We start from the raw sequence: 23,776 nt of genomic DNA, 5'->3' as shown, positions 1-23,776 counted from the left end.
ATGGAAATTTCATTAGTCTTTTAGAAGACCTATCTTATTGATGCTGGAAATTTTTCATTAGCCTTGAATGTAGCAGAAGTGAAAATAAAACATTCAAAGAGTGAACATTCAGTTTATACCAATTGCTAATAGTGCTAACACAGAGAAGTTTACCTCTTTCGGTTTGTCACTTGCACACAGCTGCAGTTTAACTAATCTAATTCTTGTCTTACCTAAATGAGCTTGTACACATTTGCTACATGTCACAGTTTTTCCAGAGAGTCATGCAAAGAGATTCTCATTCTTGTTTAACTCCCAATGCACATAAATCACCTTGCTCTTTTAATTAAAACTGGTGGATATTTTGCCAAGATATATAACTGTGATTCTTTGGAAAATTTAGGGAAGGCAAAGCTAAGTTTAAAAAAAGTAAACCAAACTAGAGAGATCTATATTAAAAATCACAGAACTGTAGTGACAATAACTCAGCATGTTCGTTTGCTTTTTGCCTTGCTTACCCATTTAGTCTTACAATTTCACATTTGCTTCTTCTCAATAATGCTACAACTCTGATTATCGTTAATGATATCTGCATACCTGCTGAAATTTTGCTCTGAAAACATATACAATCTGGCAATTTGGGGTGGTCAACCAGCCACCACTTTTAGCTGTTCAAAGCACACCCTCCCTGTGTAGGGTACATGCTATTTATAGTGGCTCTTGAACTACCAAAGACTGAACTTCATATGGATACCATGTGGACTGATGATAACAGATCTTCTCTGTTGTAACACTCCTTCTCATTTCAGGAATGTTCATAGAATTTGTTCCCTGATGGGCCTTTGCAAACTCCATACAAAAAAGCAGTGAGGGAAATTATATCATTAAATGATGGCTACAATAATCAAAGGCTCTAGCATAGCTGTATTTATAGGGATTTCACCACCATTATTAAACTAATATTTAGGTTGGGGTGTGCTGTGGTTTAGGAATGGTATTCTCCCATTCAATACCCCCTCCAAGACTCTTCAAAACCATGTGCCACTTCACTTCCCCACTTTTCCCCCCTCATCCTCCCCGCTGCAGTGCAATGGAGACCCGAATTGGAGGTACTAAAGGCAAAGATTATGGGCTGAGATAAGAATAGTTTATTGGGAACAACAAGGAGATAAGAAAAAATAAACAGTAGCACCAACAATATTAAGGACAGAGGGTACAAGAAAAAATTATTCACAAGGAAACTCCCTCAATAACAGACAATACCCTCCACCATGTTTTCTCAATCGTAAGGAACCCTCTGACCCTGGAAGAAAGTCCCTTTCCCCTGCCCCAAGCAATGATGTGAGGTGCCCAACCACGCCCCTTACTGGCTACTGCAAAAATTAACCCTGTCCAGGATGGAACTAGGACATTATTCACCCCTTTTTCTATACCATCAACATCACGCCAAGATCCTACACCTTCCAACTATATACACATATATATGTGTGTGCGTGTGTGTTTAAGTATACACACACACACACATATATAGATATACAAAAGCACAGGTCTCACTTCCACAGTCAAAGGCTGTCGCTCCAAGATGTTTGATGCATTCATTTAGTCCATGAGCAGGGGTTCTATCCATCCCAGATGTCTTCCAGGGTGGGAGGGCTGGTGTGCTGTTGACTGGTTACAAGCTGCATCAGGAGCTCACAACTGTGGAGCCTGGAGCAGTCCATCCTCACTGGTAGTTATGGCATACAGTGGCAGCATCATGCAGCAACCAGTATTATAGAATTGAACATTACAGACTGTTCTTACCCAGCAAAAACCAAATTCCCTTGAGGAAAACATCATGTTTCCCAGCCCCTCTGCATTGCCTACCAAGCGTACCCTGATCCTTGAGCAAAAACAATGCCACAGATGGGTTTCCTTGTCTTGAGGCAGGACTAATCCAAACTGCCTTCCCTGACATATTCCTCACAGTCATCATGGGGACTTTATCCCCTTCCACAGTACATGGAGGTTTTGATTCTACAAGGCCAGCTTGACTGGTAGAGCCTCCAGTGTTACCAAATCAGGTGGCCTTTGCTAAATGTAGATTCTAATGTTTGAAGGTTTCACAACCCTTTGCTTTCAGCGGTGTTTTTAACAGTCCATTGTACCATTAAATTTTCCCATAGGCTGGTGCATGGTAGGTGATATGTTATACCCACTCAGTCCCATTGCTCTCTGGCCCAGGTGTCTATGAGGCTGTTTTTTGAAATTAGTCCCATTGTCCGACTCAGTTCTTTCTGAGGTGTCATGTCACCACAGGACTTGCTTTCCAAGGCCCAAGAGCAGTTTAATACTATAACTTTGTGTGGACAAGTGGCTTTTCCTAGGTTTTTCTTTGCCCCCCCCTCGCCGCGGTTTTTGTCTGGCTGGGAAGGGTGTTAAACTGCAGAAACTTGTCTGCCACAGTACTTTTATTTTGTTCTCCCAGGAGGAGAGGGGGGAGAGCGTGTGTTGCCACCATGTTGTCAGTACACCAATGGGGAAGAAACTAAAGATGATCTCTGTCCCTTATTGGCTTAAACTGTTTTGTTTGTATTTTTACAGTTGTTATATATTTTCAGTAAACTGTGGTTTTTACCACTTATATCTCCTCACATTTTTTCTCTCTTTATTGGTGCAAAGGGGAGAGGTTTTAAATAAAAAGGAGAGACCTTATTTGCTGGATTCTCTCCCCCAGTATCTGTCTGAAACCCAGACATGTTGTGAGGTCCCTAATTCCTCTTCATCCCTCACTAAGCGAACTGTTCTGGTCCTGGACTTCTTCTGTACAGGGGCAGTTGCTACCTGCATGGATTGTTCTTGTGGTTCATCTGCAGTCTGAGTGGCCTACTGGTCTGCTTTCCTCCTCCTCCCCCTGAGGGTGCTGTCTGGGATCAAGAAGTGTCCAACAAATAGTAGCCAGGGCCCAGAACACTGCATAACTTTGCGCCTTCCTGGAGCTGCCACAGCATTTTTCCTTTCACATATTTTAGCACTTTAAGAGTGTTGTTCAGGGCTGAATATCCAAACTATTGAAGAAATCTCTGAAAAGCCTTCCTAAAAATTTCTTTTGTAACTTTTAAACACGGTGTGGACTGCACTGAAGAGACCTGGCAGACCTAGCAATGAGAACGTGCTTTCCTGAACTTCCAAAGGGAAATTCAAAATTCTCGAAAGCTATTTTAGCAATCCTGAAGTTGAGAAGGTGAAGAGCTAGAGAAAATCATTCTCCCCTGTTTCCCCTACAGATTTGATTTATTCTCAAAGGTAACACCTGAGGGAAGGGTAGGAGAGCAACACTGAATATACACATCTCAAATGAGCCTCATTGCCCTTTGTTATCATGTCATAAACTGATATCCCACCATAGAGCAACAAGGCAATCCTGACCCCTCCACCTGCTCTGAAAGAGAGCACTGGAAGAAGCAAATAAGGGCATCTATACAGGGTTAGGTACCACACCCATGAGAATAGACCAAGCAACATTGTGACCAGTGGGTCCACACCTAATACAACAAATGCTTAGATCAAATTTGTTCCAACCCACTGTGGTCAGATCTGTTATCTCAATTTTCCATGTGCCACACTGGGCTCCAAATAAGACTGTCCTGGTTTAGGAATGGTGCTCCCCAGTTCAGTGCCCCCACCAAGATTCTCCAAACCATGTGCCATTGCCTCTTTTCCCCACTTTTTCCCCCTCCCTTTCCCCTCTGTGGTGTGATGGAGAGCAGACTTGGAGGCACAAAAGGCAAAGATTACAGGTTGAGATAAGAACAATTTACTGGAAACAGCAAGGAGATAAGAAAAAATGAACAGCAGCAGCAACAACAGTAATGACAGAGGGTACAAAAAAAAATATTCACACGGAACTCATCCTGATGATAGACAATACCATACAGCTCCCTCCACCACATTTTCTTGATGGTAAGGAACTCCTGCTCCCTGGAGAAGTCCCTTTCCCATGCCACCAGCAGTGGGACATGAGTTGCTATAGAATAACTCTATGTCCTAGCAACACCCTCTCCTGGTTACTGCAAAAATTACTCTGTCCTAGCTGAAACCAGGACAGGGTGTTTTTTGCTTTGATTTTGTTTCTCCACAAATCCAAAAAAAGCCTCTCACATGTATGTTGCGTCACAGCAGTATCAGGTTTAGGACACAGAGGATTCATATGATATTATTTCATTTACCTATAGTGACTGCTAGCCATCAACGAAACAACATTCAGTGGGTCTGCTGGAAGAGGCCATCACAGTCTGTTGGAAGGGAAAGAACAAAAACACTTACTTTGCATGACAGACTACAAATAGGCAAGTAGGTTCTGTTTCAAATATTTCCCGTTTAAAAATTTAAGCACAAATTTTGGGTTTTTTACACTGTGCATCATTGTGAAGTAAAGGCTTCTAAATAACAGGCAAATAACATGAGTTGTTAGCAACTGTCAGATCCAAGGAAAAACTTTTAGGTCCCCTCTAGACTTCTGTCTAGTGACTCAGGGGGAGATAGGTCCCTACAAAGCAGGATGAGGATTATGCTTATCTTTCAAAACTGTATCCATTCCCAGAAACCTCTACAGGCCAGGGTATCTTCAAAGTGGGGAGGAGACATTTCTTTTATCCTGCAGGGAAGTACATACACACTCTTGTTTCTATGATACCTTCCTGAAAATTGCATACATTTTTGCTAGTTTTATTTCTAACTTTTTCTGTTGCCCGCTGCCTCTTCTGTATCTTGTATGTCAGTCCTGAATCCTCTTCTGCATTGAGCTCCAGCTCCAAGAGGATCAATACTCTAATTAATTAGAGTAGCTATCCCTTTCCCTTCATCTGAATAACCTCATATCTACTATGGCATCCTTCTAAAAACTATGTGTCATGGGTTTGGGTCCACTCAGGATAAACAGAAAGTGAAACTGCAGGCTCCTGTCTAGGGCAAGTGCCATACTCACTACACTGAAATTAAGACGCTGCAGCTGGGTCAGCTTCATGTCATCCGAGCTGTGGTTGTCATCATTACAGTTCTGCATGTCTGAACCTGCCCTCTAGCAGCCTTACTGAAGCTGACCTCTACATCCTGCTGGTAGAGATTAACTGTTGTGGAGTGTTCAAGGCTTTAGCAATGCACCTCTCAGCTATTATTAGCTCTATTATTACTACCTCTCTATTAGCAGAGTAAAACTTTTTTTTCTGAGGTAGGAAGATGACCCCAAAACACTTCTACAGTTTATGAGAAATTTAAGGTATTTTATTAGTGCTTAGGGAAACACAGTCTCCATTTTAGAAAAGCTACAACACAAGATGGGCTTTCCCATCTGTTTCCTTTGATGAGTGCAAACTACAGAAGCTTTCATGACACCTTCGTGTTCTCCTGACTCCTTGTAATGCTTTAGGTGTGTGTTTGGGTGGTAGGATGCTTTCAGTTCTACTCTGAATATAAACCATGCAAGTTTTTAAGCCTTCTCCTGTAAGTCAAAGACACTTGATTTTTGAAGACCTGATACACATCCCTTCCCTACAGCAAATCAACTGTGCCACTCAGCTTGGTGTCATTCGTGATACTGAGAGTACACTTTATGTCACTATGTCATTGATGTCAATATTAAATAGTATTGGTCCCAAGACAATGAATTCACACCACCTATTACTGATCTCCATTTCAACACTGAGCTGTTTGCTGACTGCAACACTTTGGATGCCTAGTCCAGCCAATTCCTTATCCATCAAATAGCTCATGCATCAAACTCTCTCTATTTTAGCATCACAGGCCTTGCAAAACTACTTGTACACCTGAACTGTGTCCTCTTGTTCTGGGTTAAGATTGCAAATTTATTTTCTCATATAATAGCAGTCTATTGTATGAAGTGCACACATAGTTGATGCCTGTAGTTCTTCATTCTATGGTTGAACCTCTGCCCTTGGTAGCAGGCTGAACAGGACAGAAATTAAGAGAAAAGCTGTCAACTGCACTTCATTCTCTAAATGTAGGGACTGAGAAATTAGATTTAAAACACATTATTTGTAAATGACATCACATTTTACATGTTTCTGATCATTGAGGAGATTAGAGAATCTGAGATACATGGACTTATCCTGTTGCATGCGTTATGTAAGGGGAGTGGCTACTGTTCAGCATTAGCCCTGGAAGCACACTCTGTGCAAATGAACTGAACTCTCAGTATAGGAACTAGGGTTTCTTAAAGCTCAGGACTTCTCAGTTAGCTGCAGTGATGTCACATTTCCTCAACTGTGTATTGAGACCAGAAAGAGGATTTTAACATTCAGTTGAGATGGACAAAACCCAAGAAACTCCCTCCTTCCCTTGCACCATTATTAATTTTTCTATTGTACCCTGGTCATTTAAATTAGCACTCACAAAAATATTGAACTAATGAACCTGCTTGAGACATGGCAGCTGGGCAGAAGCTCTATAAAGCTCTTCACGGAAAATGTATTGCATGCGTCCTCTGCTACAAGCATGATTGTCTCAGTTACTGTCAGCAATGCATTGTTGGTGGCTCCAGGACAGCACACTCTCTGCATCTGCAACTGTTTGTTACTCTCCCTTTGCTTTATCACAATTTAAATCAAAAGATAAATGCAAACCCTGGCTTTAAACTTCCTGACATTTGGCATCTTCACCAAGTGATGTTAATTGTCAACTATTTCAAAAATGCATTTCTTTTTCAGATGCCACTCTTTGTTGTGAAAATGTCTGCTCAAAGTGCAGCCTACACATTATCCTGTAGAGAAAAAAGCCAAACTGCAAAAATCATAGTGCTGTATTTAATTATGAAGCATAGGATTTTACAAAGAACAGTAAATTGCACAGTGAAAACCCATTTTCTATGATGGAGAATTCATTAGAGTAATCCCCCTTGGTCCCAAGCAACCCAAGCTTGTTACATTTGCCAATTTTAAACACATACTTAATAAATTACAGGTTTTCTGTTTTGGTGTGCCTTTATGTTAATTGGTTTCCCCCCAGATCAAATGCCCTTTATGATTTGATGCAAATCACACAGAGATCCAAATCCTTTAACTGGAGCAGAGTAAATCTATAAGCTCAGTTATTTCAGAAGCCAGTAGCCAAAGCAAGATGCACATATATTGCAGAAACAGTTACACATCGTTATATATATCTTTCAGAAGATATTTCCTTCTGTTAAAATTAGATTTTAATTTCTTTACTTTTCTTTTCTGCACTGTCACAGGGAATAACTTCAAAATATGTCACCACCAGGGAGGGAGGATCCAACAAAGTCTGAACGTGGAGTACCATGACGAGGTTGGTCTAGATGGGACGCACTGCAGATGAGAAAAGCAGAGCTAATGAAAGACAGGTATGTATGACTGCTTAATGCAGCAGTGAGAAACCAAATATTGAACTGCAGAGGTAGGAAGCAAGTGAGGGAAACTGAAATGATGACATAAAACCAGCAGCTGAAGCTTTGTGACCATACTGTCAAGGAGTTACATCTGTAAGAAGATGAATTACTCAAAGAATGTGGATAAGGAAAAGAAGCCCATCAAAAATAAAAGTAGGGAGAAAATGCAGAATAGGATGACAAAGCCAACAGTTTCCAATTAAGGTTTAATTGATAGTATCAGTGGTGACCAGGAAATGAAGGAGACAAGTTTGGTCACCTAGAGAATGCAGGCCAAAGTGGAGAAAAGGTAGGAGGGGCCAGCAGCTCTTCCTCTTGTCAGTAGAGCTTATGCTCTCAGAGACCACATTAGCTGATAAGAGTATATGCAGGTTGCTTAACCGCTTTTTCATTATTCCATCGTTGGTTTAATTGCAACAGAAAAACATCTCGGAGGTTATTGCACTTGGATTTAAAATACTAAGTTACAGTACATAGCTCTCTCAGTTAAAGCTCTTTGCTATTATGAAAAACACTTAGGCGTTCTTTACTACAAAGAGAAACAGCTGTAAAAACAGGGTAAGCAACCTCTGTACTGTGAATTACCAGCAGAAATGTAACTAAAGCCTCTCAGACAATCAGTCTTAGTGGATCCTGAAAGCTCTGACACCTACTGTATGTGTGGACCCCAACTAACTAATAATTTTCAATGGACCCAAATAAAGGCACTAAATTTTATTTTCTGAGAGCAGAAAGAGTTTCATGATTGTGATGCCTTATTAATTCATGATTGTTTATGAACAAGTAACTTTCAGAATAAAGCCTGGTAAATCTAACAGGTTAGAAATGGACTTTAGAACCAATCTGGAAAAGGAAGGTATGTTGAAATATTTATGGCATAAAGCAGGACTGGTTCTCTACAGAGGCCACTCACACAAAGCAGAGTAGAGAAACTACAAATAGTGAAAACATGTTCATTCACAAACTATTTTAAATTGTGATTTTAAGTTGTCTTGCCATGGCACGAGAATTGTATTTAATACACATGCATTCTTAGCCTTGCCTCTGTGCATTATATTTTCAGTGAGATCAATTTTGAGTGACTGAGGCATTTAAAAGGAATTGACCGATTTTCAACAAACAGATGTTTTTCTCTCCCTGCCCCCTCCACCTGCATGTTATGGAGCTTAAAATACCGAAATGCTGCACACAGAAATATGATGCTTTCCTTGACACTTGCACGTCATACCACTCAGGGAAAAACGACAGCATAGGATTTCACAGACAGAGGCTTCGTAATAGAAAAGAGTGATGTTAAAGGTGTGTTTAATGCAGGAAACGTGCATAGCTAACTCAGACACTACCATCAAAGTAGACATTTGAAATTGGGTACAGGAAAAAAAAGACAACAGGAAATCACACACAGACTGGTGGGCAACATTAAGAAGGTACAAGGCCTGCAGTGTATTAAAGAACTGCACAAAACTGACAACAGGAAACAAACATTCACATAATTGTTGAGTCAAAAATTTGGCTTTTTTAAAAAGCTATTCAGTGATTCTCATGTCATCAATAGTATGTTGGTCTTCAGGCATCATACAGCCAAAACTCTTTTAAAGTCATGATGTAACAAGGACAAGACTTTCTGCAGAACAGAATTGGCATTCTTTCAAATATACAAACAGAAAGAACAAAATTACTGTCACATCAGAACTTGGCTATCATCTTATCTGCAAAATAAACAAATCCAGGATGATCTTTCATGAGCAATGCAGCTAACATATAATTCTTTAGACAAATATATATAAACATGTGCTTGCAAAGTATTTCTAAATAGTCCTTTCAAAAAGTATTATTAGAGTAGTGCAATATAACTTCATCTGCAATTGCAACCAATGAGAGGTAACCCAGAGAGGACCACAGCTCTCCTCGAGGATGCAGTCCTGCCACTCTCCGCAGGGCAAAAATCCCTTTAATGTCACTGGGAGCTATGATGAGGAGCTGTGTACAGGTGGTCCCTCAGGAATGAGTCTCTGCTCACTATGTCGTCTGCATGCAGCTACCAGAATATATCCCCAAGTACTCATTATGCAGTGGCCACTAAAACAGTTGAAATGTAAACGTTTCTCATCTATGTTCCATGTAATTTATAAGATAATGCAGTTTCCATGCAGTAGATAACGATTGTATCAGAAGAAGTGACATCAATAGCTAAGAAAATAAAACAGTTTTACCACAACTGCATTTTTTTCCTCTAGACTATATTTCAGCTTGGTAAAGCATATGATCTTGTGATTTGAAAGAAAAACATTTTCTGCAAGATTTCCGTATTAAAATAGTTATGTGCACAAAAAGTGTTCATAGCATGACACCGAAAGCAATATGGAGTTAGTTTGATACTATTTCCATTACAGCAAAACTATGAACTTTATTCACTAAACGATGTAGTACAAATGAAGACTACTGGTACATATAGAAAAATCAGACAGGCAATCAGTTATAAACCTGGCAGTATTTTGAGAGAGATGGAGATTTTTAGATCTTACAATGGAATGATAAAGACATCAGGAACTGCTTTTGGGAGCTCCAGAAAGAGATTTGCACTTGGTGTTTCTCATTATCTTATAAGCAGACCACCTGCACAGGAAAATGTTGCACCAGAAGTTAACATCAAGGTCTGAGAACTAAAAAATCTGCTAAAACTTAAGTGCAGTAGGCTCTACCACATTGTGTTTCTCATGAAATGTATAAAACACAGTAATGTTACCATTGTAATGGTGACTTACTTGATGATACTGACAAATTTTTGAGTAAGATTTAAATTCACACCTTTTGGAGGTTTAGTCAGATGATTGAGTATTAATGTATCTTTGACTACCAAGCAGCTGTGCATATTTACCACTTTAGATTGACTCCTTTATAGTGCATTATATAGTGCATTATGCTGTTCCTGACAAGGCTTTCAAAAGCCAAAAATGTTACTTGAAACAAATGTCTTTACAGTGAGAAAGAGATCTTCAATGAGAAACACCTTTTTACGCTATTTACAAAATCTCCTCACAAGATAAAAAGGCAAAATAAATAAAAAGCTTAGGGAAAGGAAATGCTGCCTAGGCTTGCTCTTTTGTTCTCCCCTGGTGGATGCTAGTCTCCTCAACACATGAAGTTGGCTAGGCAGGGTTGTTTTTCTTCCTCTTGCTTGGGCTGTGACTGGGATCTTGTTTCAGTTCATGATATTGCATCTGTTTAAACACAAAGTTCAGAAAGAAAGAGGTCAGGTGGTGCTTCCTAGGAAAAAGGAAAACCACTTTTTCTTTTCCCCCAGGGTTAAAAAAGATAAAGAAAACTTTCCCCCTAAAAACTATACCAGATTTGCAGATGTGATTCAACAACAACAGAATGACAAATTCTGTTGAGTAAGAAGGAAAATCAACATTAGGAAAATCCTGCCAGGAAATAACACTGTGCACTGATGTAAGCTTTGAAAAGGTTATTACTCTTTATTTTTTTTTCTCCATGAGCTCTTACAGACAATAAACAGTATCCTCTTGGCTGAACTGGATGCATATTCTTTGTAATGTTTCTTAAAAACTTGCTGATTTCCAAATGCCTGCCACAGAGGGTATCAGATTCAGAGAAGGTATGTGTACCCATACCTCCTACTTATACCAGCTCTGAATTGAAACTAGAAATATGTGAAGTCTATAATCTTTGTGATACTGGAGGTGATTTATGTGCCTGATGTTATCTTAAAGCTCACATCCTTCCAGGAGATTGTGTAGTGCATCACAAAAGCCTGTAATTCACAACCAGTTTTTTTTTTTTTTTAAGGAGTTTATGAGCACAATTGAACTGTGGCCACAACAAAAGCTTTCACCTCAGAAAAGTAAAGGCCAAAGTGCTCTCAGAGTGCTGTCACAAGATAGTGGGCAACACTGTCTGGTGCTGCCTCTTCCATTATTTGACCTTCCTATTCCTTCTCTGCATGTCCTGACAGCCTCAGCTCCAGTATTTCCTACATAGTGTCCTATCCCAGTCAGATTCACATGATGCTGGAGGCTGTTTAAAACAAGCTCTAGCATCTGCTACCATCTAACAAATACTTACTGTCCTAAGGATCCTCAGAGGCACAACCAAGGTAGTACCTACTTTCTCCCCAGAAAAAGGTCTATCAACCTCCTAACAGTTCATGAACTATCCCCAGCTTGACTTTGCAATTTCTTTGTGCCAGAGAGTATAATATTAAATCAAAACAACTGCTTTAAGAATTTGTTTTAAAACAAACAAAACCAGAAAGGACTCTTAAAAAATACATTCATACCACTTGAACATCTGAAGGAACTCTGGATAGAAAGTCGAGTAGCTCGTTGTTATCAATTGCATATGGATTTCGAATCTTCTTTGTAAATTTATTGATGCCTGCAAAAGTGAAAGTTCAAATGTTACTATAATCATTTAGAAAAACTCACGTATTTTTGGCAAAGTTTTATAAAAGATTTTAGACCCACTTTAATTCTGACATTAACACTGAATGAAAGAATGAATGAATGAATGAAGGAAGGAATGAATGAATGCATGAATGAATTAATAAACTGCAAATACAGGCTCCAAATGTTGAAATCTGCTGCTGTGGTTCCCTGTTTCAAAGTGCAAAAGTTTGAGGGGTATTTTCAAATTCCTTCAATACATTTTTTTGGAAAGTAACAGAAACTGTGATTATTATGAGGAGTTTGAAAAAAGAGAGCAATAAAGAGTACTTCATTTCTGTACTGGAGAGGAAGAGCAGAAATGGGCTTAATTGCAGGACAGAACATTCATGAAAGATTCTGGAGATTGAAGTATGGGAAGTAGTGAAGTCTGTATCATGTGAAGGCTTCAGAGGAGTTTGCACAAACCTCTGTTTGGGAGTGAAAAATACAGATGAGCTGAAGGCAGTGCAGAGAAGAGAAGAGAGATGTCTCTATTGGATATCATGGTCTTATAATGCCTACTGACAATTTGTGTTCAGAAGCACCAAGAAAAATCCTCCACAGACTAAGCAGAAAGAAGGTTTTTAGATTAGACTTATTTTCTTATCATAACTCAAAGACTCATACACTTTTTGAGAACCCAGTTTGTGGGCTCTGGGAACACACGTCTAAAACAGGAGCAGAAACAGTACAAACTACATAGACTTTCAGGAGCAGGAGATAGCCAAGACAGCATTAAAAATGGGCCTTTCTGTATAATTTATCCAGGCTGTATCAGATATAAGATAATATAGTCTCTGGCACCCAGACCTTTCAGAAAGCTTTAGCAAGGACTTATGGGCTATGGATGGGGCATGTAAGCTTCAGTCTTGTTAAAACCAGCTTTCCACTGCATGAATTCCCAGTTCTGTGGTGTAGATAGGAGGTGCTGCCATTCCTTTATCTGGTGATTGAACAGTGAGTGTTCAGAAGGAACATCTGAGGGTCAACACCTTTAAGAAGATGCTTTGCATAGCAAGCGACTGAGAAATTCAAGGTCAACCCTACTGTTCATTGCATGTGGCCACTGGACCACCCCTGGCTGAATTCAGGAGCTGATATGGTTTCACTTTGTCACATCTGATAAAGAAAAATACCAGTCATCCCGTGAAAATAAATGCATGAATAAATCATGGTCAAGGCTTGAGAAAGGAAAAGCACTGCACAGAGGAGATGAGAAACTACAGGGGAAGCAGAATACAACAAGGGGATTAATTTTGCTTGAAAATGTTCAGAATAACATAATAATCTTTATACTTTTTCCACATAAACAGCTGTAGCTGTTACCAGGACTCTGCACATCACTGAAAAGGATTAGGATGGAGAGGTGAGTCCTGTTTCACCACACCTAACACACCACATCTTCAAAGACCAGTAGTCTCCTGGGGAGGGAGATGGCTAGGAGGGAAAGCATGGAGAATCTCTTGCCAGGGCATGCTGACAGAGGCAATCCCTACAGATGCAAAGAAGAAAGACAGCTACAGAAAGGATGTGTCATAACATGGAGGAATTTTCATTTAAAACCTCTGATTTTTCAAAGAACAAAATAGGCAAATGCTGCTACAGACCAGCTCAAACATTCCTATGGAGAAAGGTCAGAAAACAGAAGCTTCCAAGGCTTCCAAGTGCAGGATGGATGAATGGGATGAAGGAATGTATATACACGGGAGAGGCTAGAAACACACCATGATGGAGGAAACAGGAACGTGTTTGGAATACTGTTTTTGAAGGGACAGATGCACAGAGCTATGCTCAGCACGACATGGCTCCGTGCGAATGCATTTCACCCTGAGAAGGTCTGGACTGTGGGAGCTGTAGCTATGCAGTACTTGTCTGGCCTCCTGGCATAATGCAAGAGAAACAGATCCCTAAAGAAGAGCTCCACACACACTTGCTGAGTAAGAAGGCACCTAAACCGAAATGCAGGAGAAAAACGTGGTGCTGAAACCTCTAGTAAACAAATGGCCTTGAAGTCATACGTAGGTAGACCATATAACTTGGGGGCAATGAGGGAAGAGATGGAAAGAATGCAAGGTGCATTTATAATAATTTGCGCTTATAATATACACCCGTGGTTTGGGAGGCTTGGGAGTTAAGGCTCTGCTTTACCTGAAACAAAGACATTTCTGTGGGAGTGTGACCCTTCCTGGGGTATCAGTCATGAGCTTTTCAAAGAACAGTTCTCACTCTATAGTTTTGTGGGTCTTGGAGGAGTATTATAATCTCATGTTCTTGCATCAAACAAAGGGGATATAAGAAAGCAAGATCTCAGAACTGTCTGAAAAATGGAAGAAAAAGGACACACAGACCAGCTACTTCAATGTTCATGTGTATGGGCTAGGAAGAATGAAATTTTGGGAACAAACCAAGAGTTTGGGTTACACTTAAGTGAGATAGGGTATGTGGCGGAGAACTAAACTCCAAAGACAGGAAAAGAAAGGAAGCCCCCATGCTAATTTCTGTTAGTTCTGTAGAAACACTTTTGTTCATATCCTCTTTATTGCTTCTTCTCCATTTTATATATTCTACTATGATTATTTGTGAAAACACTAAGAAATTAGTAATACTGAGTGATAAATTAGAAATTAATTCTTTAAAGTCAGCTCGATGATTTTGTGTTGTCTCCTGAATGCAAAAGTTTTTTATAAAAATGTGATTGTTATTCTTTCTTCAGAAAGAAAATCTAGCCACAGATTTAACTGAGACTATGCTGTTCACAAATCTGTGGTATTGAGTAAGGGTACAGCTGCCAGTGGTATATAAGATGTATGAAAAGATGTAGAAATGAAAACCTGGAGCATTATTTACAACAGTTGGAGTAATGGTAACTTTTTAAAATCAGTATAAAGAATTGATATAAGGACAATTGATATGGTACTGAGAGCATAGATCAATCATAATTCCACCTCCCTACCCACCCATACTTTCTGTTCCTTATCAACCAGCCAAATACCACCCATCCCTTTCTGTCCAACCAAAGGTGACCCCTTAAACAGGTTTGTTGTTGCTATGTTTACATACACTTTCGTAAGATGAAGTACTGCAGTTAAAAAGGCATATTGTCCTAAATGGACTATATAGATTGAAATGCCCCTGTTTGTGTATAAGTAGTGAAAATAAATCAGAGTAATATCTAGGCAAAGCTACACTTTGATATATGAAAAATCCTCATGGCTACATGTTCATAGCATGATTAAGTCTACAATGCCAGCCAAGAAAAATGCATTTTGCAGATGGGCCTACATCTTTACACAGTTGCAATTTTTAGCTAACCTGCTTGTTTCCATCATGGGACAGCTTCATGACCATAAATACCAAAAAGTACTGACAATGTAAGCCATCTCTTAAAAAGCAGGGGGTTTTAAGTGGTACAGACAATTTAAAAAGGCTTTACTTACCCCAGACAAGAACAATGTATCTCAGTGGAATGAAATACAGGATGACAGTGAACACAGAGAGGGCAACAATCGCCAGCCAGCTAAGGAATGGGACAGTCCAGTTGAATGTACTGAAAGAAAAATTACCAGAAGTCAGAACTGAGGCCAGCCAACAAAGCCAATAAAACAGCAAATAATGGGTGGGACAGTGGGAGAAGTGCCAGTTTCTGTCAGGGTGCACAAACTGAGTCTACAAATGAATGCATTGATGTTGGACATGAGGGAGAGACTGAACTTGGACCCACTGTTAGTGGAAATGAAAGGAAGTCCTGCCTTCAACCACTTGCCTGCTGAAAGGCACCTCTCCCTGCCCAAGAGCAGACATCTGCCAGGAGAACTACTGCTCTGCTTTTTGGAAATCTCAGTGCCTGTCTTCAGTTTTAGCATCAGGCAAGATACACAGAGCTCTTTATTCACCAAACGTACTCGCACAGGCAACTCAGACTCCTTTCTTCAATACTAGCGTAGAGGTAGGAGACAATAGTTGGAAGAGTACTGCTAAGGCTTTCTGTTTTATCACCTCACTGTTCCACTGTAAGGGCAGCACCAGCAGTTAAAGACTGAGCAGGGACATTCCCTTCTGTCTCTATAGGTGCACTCCTCAACCAGGTGCCCTTCTGTCTTGGGAGAAAAGGAAAAGGTAAGTGTATGGGTATGCAAAGCTGGAAACTCATCCAATGAGCTTAAGGAGGAGAGAGTTAAGGGGAAAAAAAAAAGGAGGGTGTACAACAGTCAGTCCTGAAGGCAGAACTACATGAAGGAAGGAAATAAAATCCCATTGGGACCAAAAAAAAAAAAAAAAAAAAAAAAGAGAGAAAGAAAGAAAGGACAAGGACAGAAGAAAGAAAAAAGGAGGGAGTGGCATAACGTAAAGTATCTTGCAGAGAAAGCAAAGGAAAGCTCATCTACCTGATAAAATAAAATATAAAATAAAATGAAATAAGTAAAGTTTATTTATCTATGGATAAAGGAAAAAAATTCTGGGATCCCATCACAGTTTCAGGACATTCAGGACATTCACTACCTTTTCCAAAAGTTACAGATTAAAACATCCTTACTAACAGTCCCAAATGCTGTGACAAAACACTGCTGGTCACCTAACTTTGCAGAGATCAAGGGGTGAGGAAGGGAAAGTAAATGAGTCTTGAAACAGTGTGCTGTGGGTCTCCAGCCTCCATGTGCAGGGAAGAGAGAAAGGCCAGATGATAAATTTACATGTATGTCCCACAGGAATGCTGGTTAAGGGGAGCTTGGCTCAGTGGGTTTGTTCCATGAAGGCACCACCATATCAAAATCGTTGCATGACATTTATCCAGAAGGAAAATGTGGCTTTGGCTCTAAATAGCCTCATGATACTCTTTGAAGTATTCCTACTAACTACATCCCCGATCAATGTGATTACATCATTTTGGCTTCTCTAGCAGAATAATTGCAATTATTTGAATTGCTAGCCATATTTTTCATAATGAGCTCTGGCTTCCTGTGTTTATTTGTCTTATTTTTTTGCTGGCAATTTTGACATGTCTCCAGAATGAACATTATGTTAGCATCACTTAGTGTCGGATTCCTCCTTTTATCCTCAAGGGACACCTGCTCTTTTCCCCTCTTCTGTATGCCTTTGGGATGAACAGAAGGTCTGCTCATGTTCCTGTGACTCGGCTGTATGCAATGGATCACAGAGACACCATGTGTGGGAGCACTGGCTCCTCACTTAGCAAACCTCCTTATGTGCTGTGTTAGCACAGCATTCAGTACAGGTTTCCCATTATAGTTTTAGAAGCAAATTAGGAGCAAAGAATTATAGTCTCACTCAGTTTAGAAAACTCTGTTACTCTCATCTGGTATATAACAGAACAAACCCTACTTCCAAAATGCACAATTAAAAATACTAAATCATCAAGACAACTTCCACAAATAGCCTTTTGATAAAAGACTTTTTTCAGAGACAGGCTCATTTTTTTAACTGGAAGACTTGTGTGATACAACATGCTTGCACCTGCCTCTGCTGCTGTGAACACAGCCTGCCTGGAAGTGTCCCTATGGGACTATTTCCCAGGCTTTCCTATTAGGGACTTTGCTCTTAAACACAAAAATGGCAACTTCCTCTTCATCAAGACAGAACAGAACAGATCAGAGATGATCCTCAGGATTTCTGCAGACTGACCTCCACCCAAGGCACCAGTTTCCTAAAATTCACAACCGAAATGAATCAGATGGGGGTGTGATGCGCCTGGCTTTTGAGGTGCAGAAAAATGAAGTCAATCCTGTCTCTGCTCTGCAACTGACAGCTGGAAGGCATCTTTCTGTCTCATCTCAAATAAATCTTGTGCTGCTGTTCACTGACCATGCCAGAAATACACCAAATTTCCTTCAGTAAATATCAGATCCTCTCTTTCTTAATGCCTGGATTTGTTGACAATCCTTATATATCATGTATTAAGTATTACAAATTACAAATACTCTAGAAGGAAAGGTTTTGCTAAGGTGCATAAATACAACTTCCAGCAAGTGAACATATGCACGTCGTTAAAATACTATTGAGCTCTGCCTATTTCCCTTCATCAAAGCTGCATTTTTTATTATTACTTTTAAATAACTACTGCTGTTAGACCTCTCAACACGATTCTCTTTCTGGTTTACTTAAAAACTTTAGTTCTGATTTCTTTCCCAATTAATATAATCCTAAATTCCAGAATTAATACGGCAAGATTTTCATTGACTGAGGGCCTCTACATGCAAAGTAAATACAAATGAGTTTGAACGATGGATCATCCAAAACTGAAGTCCCCTGAAATAAATAAATAAAGGTCTAATATTTCATATCTCTGCATGAAAAAAGTATGAACAATATTGGAGCAATCCAGCACCTGTGTCAGCACTTACTTCTTGATCCTTTCGCCAAATGAAGCGATTTCATCAAGGATATTCTGAACAGTGACACACACCTCCTGGATGGCATAAAGTCTATTCATAAATCCTTTTTTTTCACCTTCCTAAAGAAAAGAACAGGAATAGTTGAGTAAAAGAATTTCTGACAGTATGAGAAGGATTGTGTATCTATCACTTAAGTTTCAAAAGTGCCCATGTTACGGATTCGTGTAAAAGGAACTGTTAAAACGTGGCAACTGGAAAATGTTTTCTTGTCTTTTAAGCAGTGCTTACTTGCAATACATATGGTTTAGTATATATGCGGAGCTCCACCGAATTTTGTTTGTCACTGCATTAGTTTCTAAATATGTACTGCAATAAGCCAGGTCTCTAGGTTTTAAACACGCTGAAGGTGCCAACCTTGTATGTTGTGTGCTCTTTCAAGTGATAAGATGTTGAAATGCTGTTTCTTGCACTGATGTAGGCACCAGGAAAACACACATTCCTGATGGGAGGCACTGAGTGAGAAACCAGAAGGACCTCAGCTACAGGGACAATTCCCTCTGACTCCAATCTGTGTTTAAGGTGTCACATATACCTGTGCCACCCATCATCATCTACTCTAGCTTGGCTGGTGAGCACACGCTCCTTGTCTCTCTCACTTTTCCTTACTAAGTGCTGCAATACATGAAATACGCAGATGTAACTCCACCTGCCTTTACAATACAGATTAGTGAAACCCAAAAGCATATAAAATGCCAGCCATTGACAAAATGGGAAATGCAGGGGAGGTATCATTTTAGGAATTAATGTAATTATCTCCTTACTTGTTCAGATTTCACTATTAGGACTTTTATTCACAAAGTCATCAATTTATAGTAATGTAAAAGTCTAAAAGTACTTTCATTCTCACTAAATTTGTCAAGACTATTTGTGCCCTTAAAAATGTGGGAGCTCTTTCATGAACAGAGTGACCATTTGTACCTCAAAACCAGGAGCCCCCCTCAGTAAGACATTTTCTAGGGCCATTGATAGATTTGCCTTCAGTGGATGTTGTCCTTCTTTCTGTCAACCCAAGCAGACTTTGCCTCCTAGAAGAACACAAGGCGCTGCCCAGATACATCAATACACTCCATGGACAATACACTCAAACAGGCTTCCTCCAGTTCTGACAATCTCTTCATTTTTTCCCAATTGTCCTTCTATCTCTAAACCCAGACAGGCTGCAGCATCAAATCCCCTCAGATGCAACAGCACTTTCAAAACAATGCTGTGTTAGATGAGATTAAAATGAAGCATCACCATGGAAAAAAAATTAGTTTATCTTCATTTTTTTTCCTGACTATAGATAAGCCAAATGGTTATGTTCAACATTACCAATCAGTTGATGCCATATTACCCCATATAGTTTGAATAAGATTGCTGAAAATAAGAAATGGAAAGAAAAATTTTCACTATTAGAAAAATATTTCCTTTAAAAAGTTCAACCTTTTGTTTTGATTGAACGTAATCATCGCAAACCAGGATACAAAAGTCTCTGTCACTGACTCCAAAGTTCAACATGTAAGAAATTAGCATATGTTGCATTTAATTTTTCTTTTCTTCTCCTGATGCTTAACTAGCAGGCAGTATATTGGTTCACTTATTTTGTTGACATTTTTGCTGTCTTAAACCAGATTGGAAGAAAACATCATTTAACATTTAATCATCTGAAATCACTTCAACAACACTGGTTCTGCTTGTCAAGATTACTTGTGAAGATGTTGAAAGTATTTAGTTACAGAACACAGATTGCCTAAAAATAAACAATCGTGAGAGAGAAGACAGACAGAGATGGCAAAACTACTTTCAGTGACTGAGTTTAATTTATAAACCAAACACTTCAGACAAAACAAAACCACTACTTTCTCAGGCAATGTGAAGAGCTTATGTTCTCGTTTAAGATCAATAATTATAATATCACAAAGAAAAGTTTTTGTTTTCTGAGGATGACCATAAGCACACCAGTGATATCAACCACATCTACTGCTGCACAGTAAAATAGAGTCATTTATATAAGTTATTTCCTGAATGTTTTCTGCATTCTTGAAGCCTTGACAATGACATCATTATTGTCCTCGGGTACACAGCTTCTGGGGAAGTGGAGCATATATCCAGTATGCTTCATTTATCCTCAGAAAATAGATACCTGCTCTATTCCTGTAAAACACATACTTCCAGTACTAGAGAAATAAGAAGGTAATGTTTTCTTGTATACCAGAAGTAAATAGGCCATACAGAAATCACAGGTATTTTCCTGCTTTTCAATATGCATACACTTTGCTTCTTCAGATTTGTTTAATAGGTTCTGTGCTCTCTGTCAAGTTATTTTGATTTATAATTAACTTGTGTGAGAAAAGAATTATGTATCTGTAACAAAAGCAGGGCTCTGTGAGATATCTCCAGAACTCAGCTGGAGCTACCCAGCTGCTCCCTCCAGCTCAGAACCAGCATCACCGCTCACTCCAGCTCAAGACTGGCCCTGCGCTTACTCAGCTGGAAGAAATCCTTTCTCCCTGGAAAAGAGTACCTTCTGCCCACCCCCAACAATGCCATGGTGGTAGAGAATAACCTCCAGGTCCTGGCCATGACCACTCTTGGCTACTGCAAAAAATTAACCTTGTTCTGGCCAGAACAAGGACAGTTTGAAAATATATCAGTTTTAAATCATTCCCCACAAAAACACCGAAGACAGAAAGAGACAGAGAAAGAATCACTGTTTCTACTGCCCTGCACTTTCTGAGCTTAGAAGAGATTTGTTGACGTACTCAAAGGCAGGATTAGAAAAAACAGCACAGGAAAGAGAAGGCAGTCAGAAGGATCATGGTTCAGCTTTGCTTAAATGAATTCCACACATCCACAACTATTAGCTGTTTTTTATTTCCTGCTCCAGAGATTTGTGGAAAAAATAATCTGGGCCAGGGAAAAGCTGCACTTATTTTCTTCCAGCAAAATGCTGTGTTAGCAAATACAACACATGAGCCACCTTGAGTAAACCAAGGTTCTTAATAATCCATTTTTAAAACACTACCAGTATTTCCTTGCTTTAGAAGGATGGGCTGTGATCGGAATCAATTTCATTGTTTGCATGACTACAGTTGCCAAGTTTCTGGAAATAATTGTCATTTAAATAATAGATAAAATTTGTTATACAAAGCTAACAGTAGCTTTATTACTATTTCATTTGCATTATTTGTTTGCAGGAGGCTTAAGGTATCTGAAAGGGGACGGCTTTCAGCACAAACTGTGAAAGCAAAGTCAAATTGATGTTGATAGGCTGACTTGAATTTAAAAAAGGGAATGACCCCAAAGTACAGACAGACTATGCCTTCCTCCTCTTTTGTAGGAAATTGTAGTTTAAAGATTAATATGCTGTTTTTCCAATAATAGTACTTAACACTTGCACACTGATTTTCAGCCATAACCGTATTTTACATTTGGTGAAATCAATGCAAAACAAAGTAAATGACTCACTCTAGACTATGTGGAGCTAATTCACATGAAACCTGAATACAACCCATATTGTGAGAGTCTCTTTACTCAGCAGACTGTTCTTCCAATCCCAAAACCAAAAAAGACTAATTTAAGTAAGGATTATATCTCTAAACCCAAACCTCTCTTGTCTCCAAGTGAAAATGCATATACATTTCAAAAGACTGGGAAAACAGGAGAAATAAATAAGCCATACTCAAAAGTAAACTCTGATAAAGGTAATGGATTTAAGCCAGAGGGAAAAGCAAAGCTTTAAATACTAAAACTCAGAACATTTTATGGTGGATAACTGTCTTATTAATAACCGCTTGTTTGGAGAGAAAGGCACAGATCATAAAAACAAAGTAATAGGAGAATTCCAAGAATAGAAGTAAATGATGAAATGTTTCAAAAGGCTGTATGGGAAAGACTCCAGATGGACCTCCCAAGATGGCCCAAGCTGGTATGATAGAGCCCCTCTGCAATGCAAAGCCAGACTAACTTGGGATAGGTAGAGACAGAGGATACAAAGTCACCACTGAGAGTAAGCACACTACTTTGGTAGCCTGTAAGTGCAATGCCCTGTCACTTGGCCACCAGAAGACACATGAACTTAGCTTATGTCATACTGGACTACCTGTAGACACAAAAGCATAGCCCTGATGTTATCACTGAGGAACCCCTCTAATCACTCCTTGACTTTTAGTAACAAGCCTATAAATCTCTATTGCTTGAAGAGAAGAATACTATTTCCATGAGGAAACTCTTCAGATTTTTTCATCTAATAACTGGTGTCCAAAGCAGAGCCCACAAAAAGGCACCCATGTCATTCTCCAGTATGAGACTCAGCTATGTAGAAAGCTGCAGTACCCTGGCAGACCTCTCTTTGGAGACTGACAAAATAGTTCCAGAAGTGTCAGTAGGAAATGCATTAGTCCCTTACTGGCAGGAGTCATTAATACGTCCCAAGAAGAGCATGTAGACAGAGACTATGGAATACTGGCCTATGGTCTGGTCACTGCTCAAAACCCCACCTCGGCAATTACCTCTTAAGACTCTAACAACTGCTTTCTGGCAAGCTCACTAACAAGAAGGTAGTAAATTGTGGTGGTTTAAAACAAGCTGGGAATTAAACTCCAAACAAACTGCTCCCCTTCATTCCACCCCCTCGAGCAAGAGAGGGACAAAGGCAGAGACTATGGGTTGAGATAACAATTTACTGAAAACAAACAGCAATGATATGAGGAATGAACAGTAACAGCAATGATATGAATAATAAAAGTACACAAAACAGAGGGTGATTTACACACCAAAAGGTACTCAGCACCTCAACTCAGCTTTGTTGCTGTCAAGGCAAGGAAAAGCTGGCAGATGTTTCCACATCTGATGTTCCCTGTCCCTGAGCCCAAGCCAACAAAAAATAATGACAGACAAACCCCAAAAAGGTGGATTGTCCACACCATGCCACACCTCCCTGACTGGCCTGGCTTGACTCCACTCAGCTCCACCCTGCTCCATAATGCTCCTGTCAGCACAGTGCCTGTGGCTTGGCTCAGCTCCTTTCCGCTTGGGTTGGACTCAGCTGGGCTTGGGCTTGCCTCCATGCTCCATTCCCCACAACTGCTTCCTCCACCGGTGCCTTGGCATGGGTGCACTCCACTGGGCTCAGCTGTGTTTGCTGCTTGGAATTGTGTTCTTCCCAATGCATGGGAAGCAATGGGTGGTGGCAGGAGAAGAACAAAGTCCACAGGGCTGGTCCCAGCAACCTCCCCGAGGAAGAGACGGAACAAAATGGCACACTTCAGGTGTGTACTCACCTTTTTCTACCCCCCTTCAGGACCCCCAGCAATGACATAGGTGGTATATGGAATACCAACCATGCATGATGGCTCAAAACTCTGCCTCCTCTCTGCAACTAAGACATAAGCCAACACTATTCCAGTTCTGGAGACATTTGATCTCCTTTAAGTTTTCTGAATCTCTATCAAAAGGATTCTGTGATGGATACACAGAAAAGTTATTATTTTACCATATTCTCAGGTAAATAGAATGAGGACAGACACCATAATGATATTCTTATCTTAAAACTGACT

At 39.8% G+C, this 23,776-nt stretch overlaps 1 protein-coding gene across 2 annotated transcripts in view; it reads right to left on the bottom strand.

Annotated features, from left to right (window-relative positions):
* Positions 1-1,104: 1,104 nt before the first annotated feature.
* Positions 1,105-23,776, bottom strand: part of MCTP1 (multiple C2 and transmembrane domain containing 1) — a 188,710-nt gene continuing 166,038 nt past the window's right edge. For both annotated transcript variants that reach the window (XM_050329308.1, XM_050329307.1), the window contains 4 exons: positions 18,189-18,298; positions 15,267-15,376; positions 11,682-11,779; positions 1,105-10,602 (listed from right to left, as the gene is read on the bottom strand). In XM_050329308.1, coding sequence (XP_050185265.1) covers positions 10,531-10,602; positions 11,682-11,779; positions 15,267-15,376; positions 18,189-18,298 — 390 coding nt within the window. In that variant the 3' untranslated portion in view covers positions 1,105-10,530. The remainder of the gene's footprint in view (positions 10,603-11,681; positions 11,780-15,266; positions 15,377-18,188; positions 18,299-23,776) is intronic.

The sequence above is a fragment of the Myiozetetes cayanensis genome, unplaced genomic scaffold (genome assembly GCF_022539395.1).
Source record: "Myiozetetes cayanensis isolate MyiCay16 unplaced genomic scaffold, myiCay2020 scf4, whole genome shotgun sequence".
Classification (NCBI taxonomy): domain Eukaryota; kingdom Metazoa; phylum Chordata; class Aves; order Passeriformes; family Tyrannidae; genus Myiozetetes; species Myiozetetes cayanensis.
The sequence above is the reverse complement of the archived record's forward strand: the minus strand, read 5'-3'. Positions and strand labels throughout refer to the sequence as shown.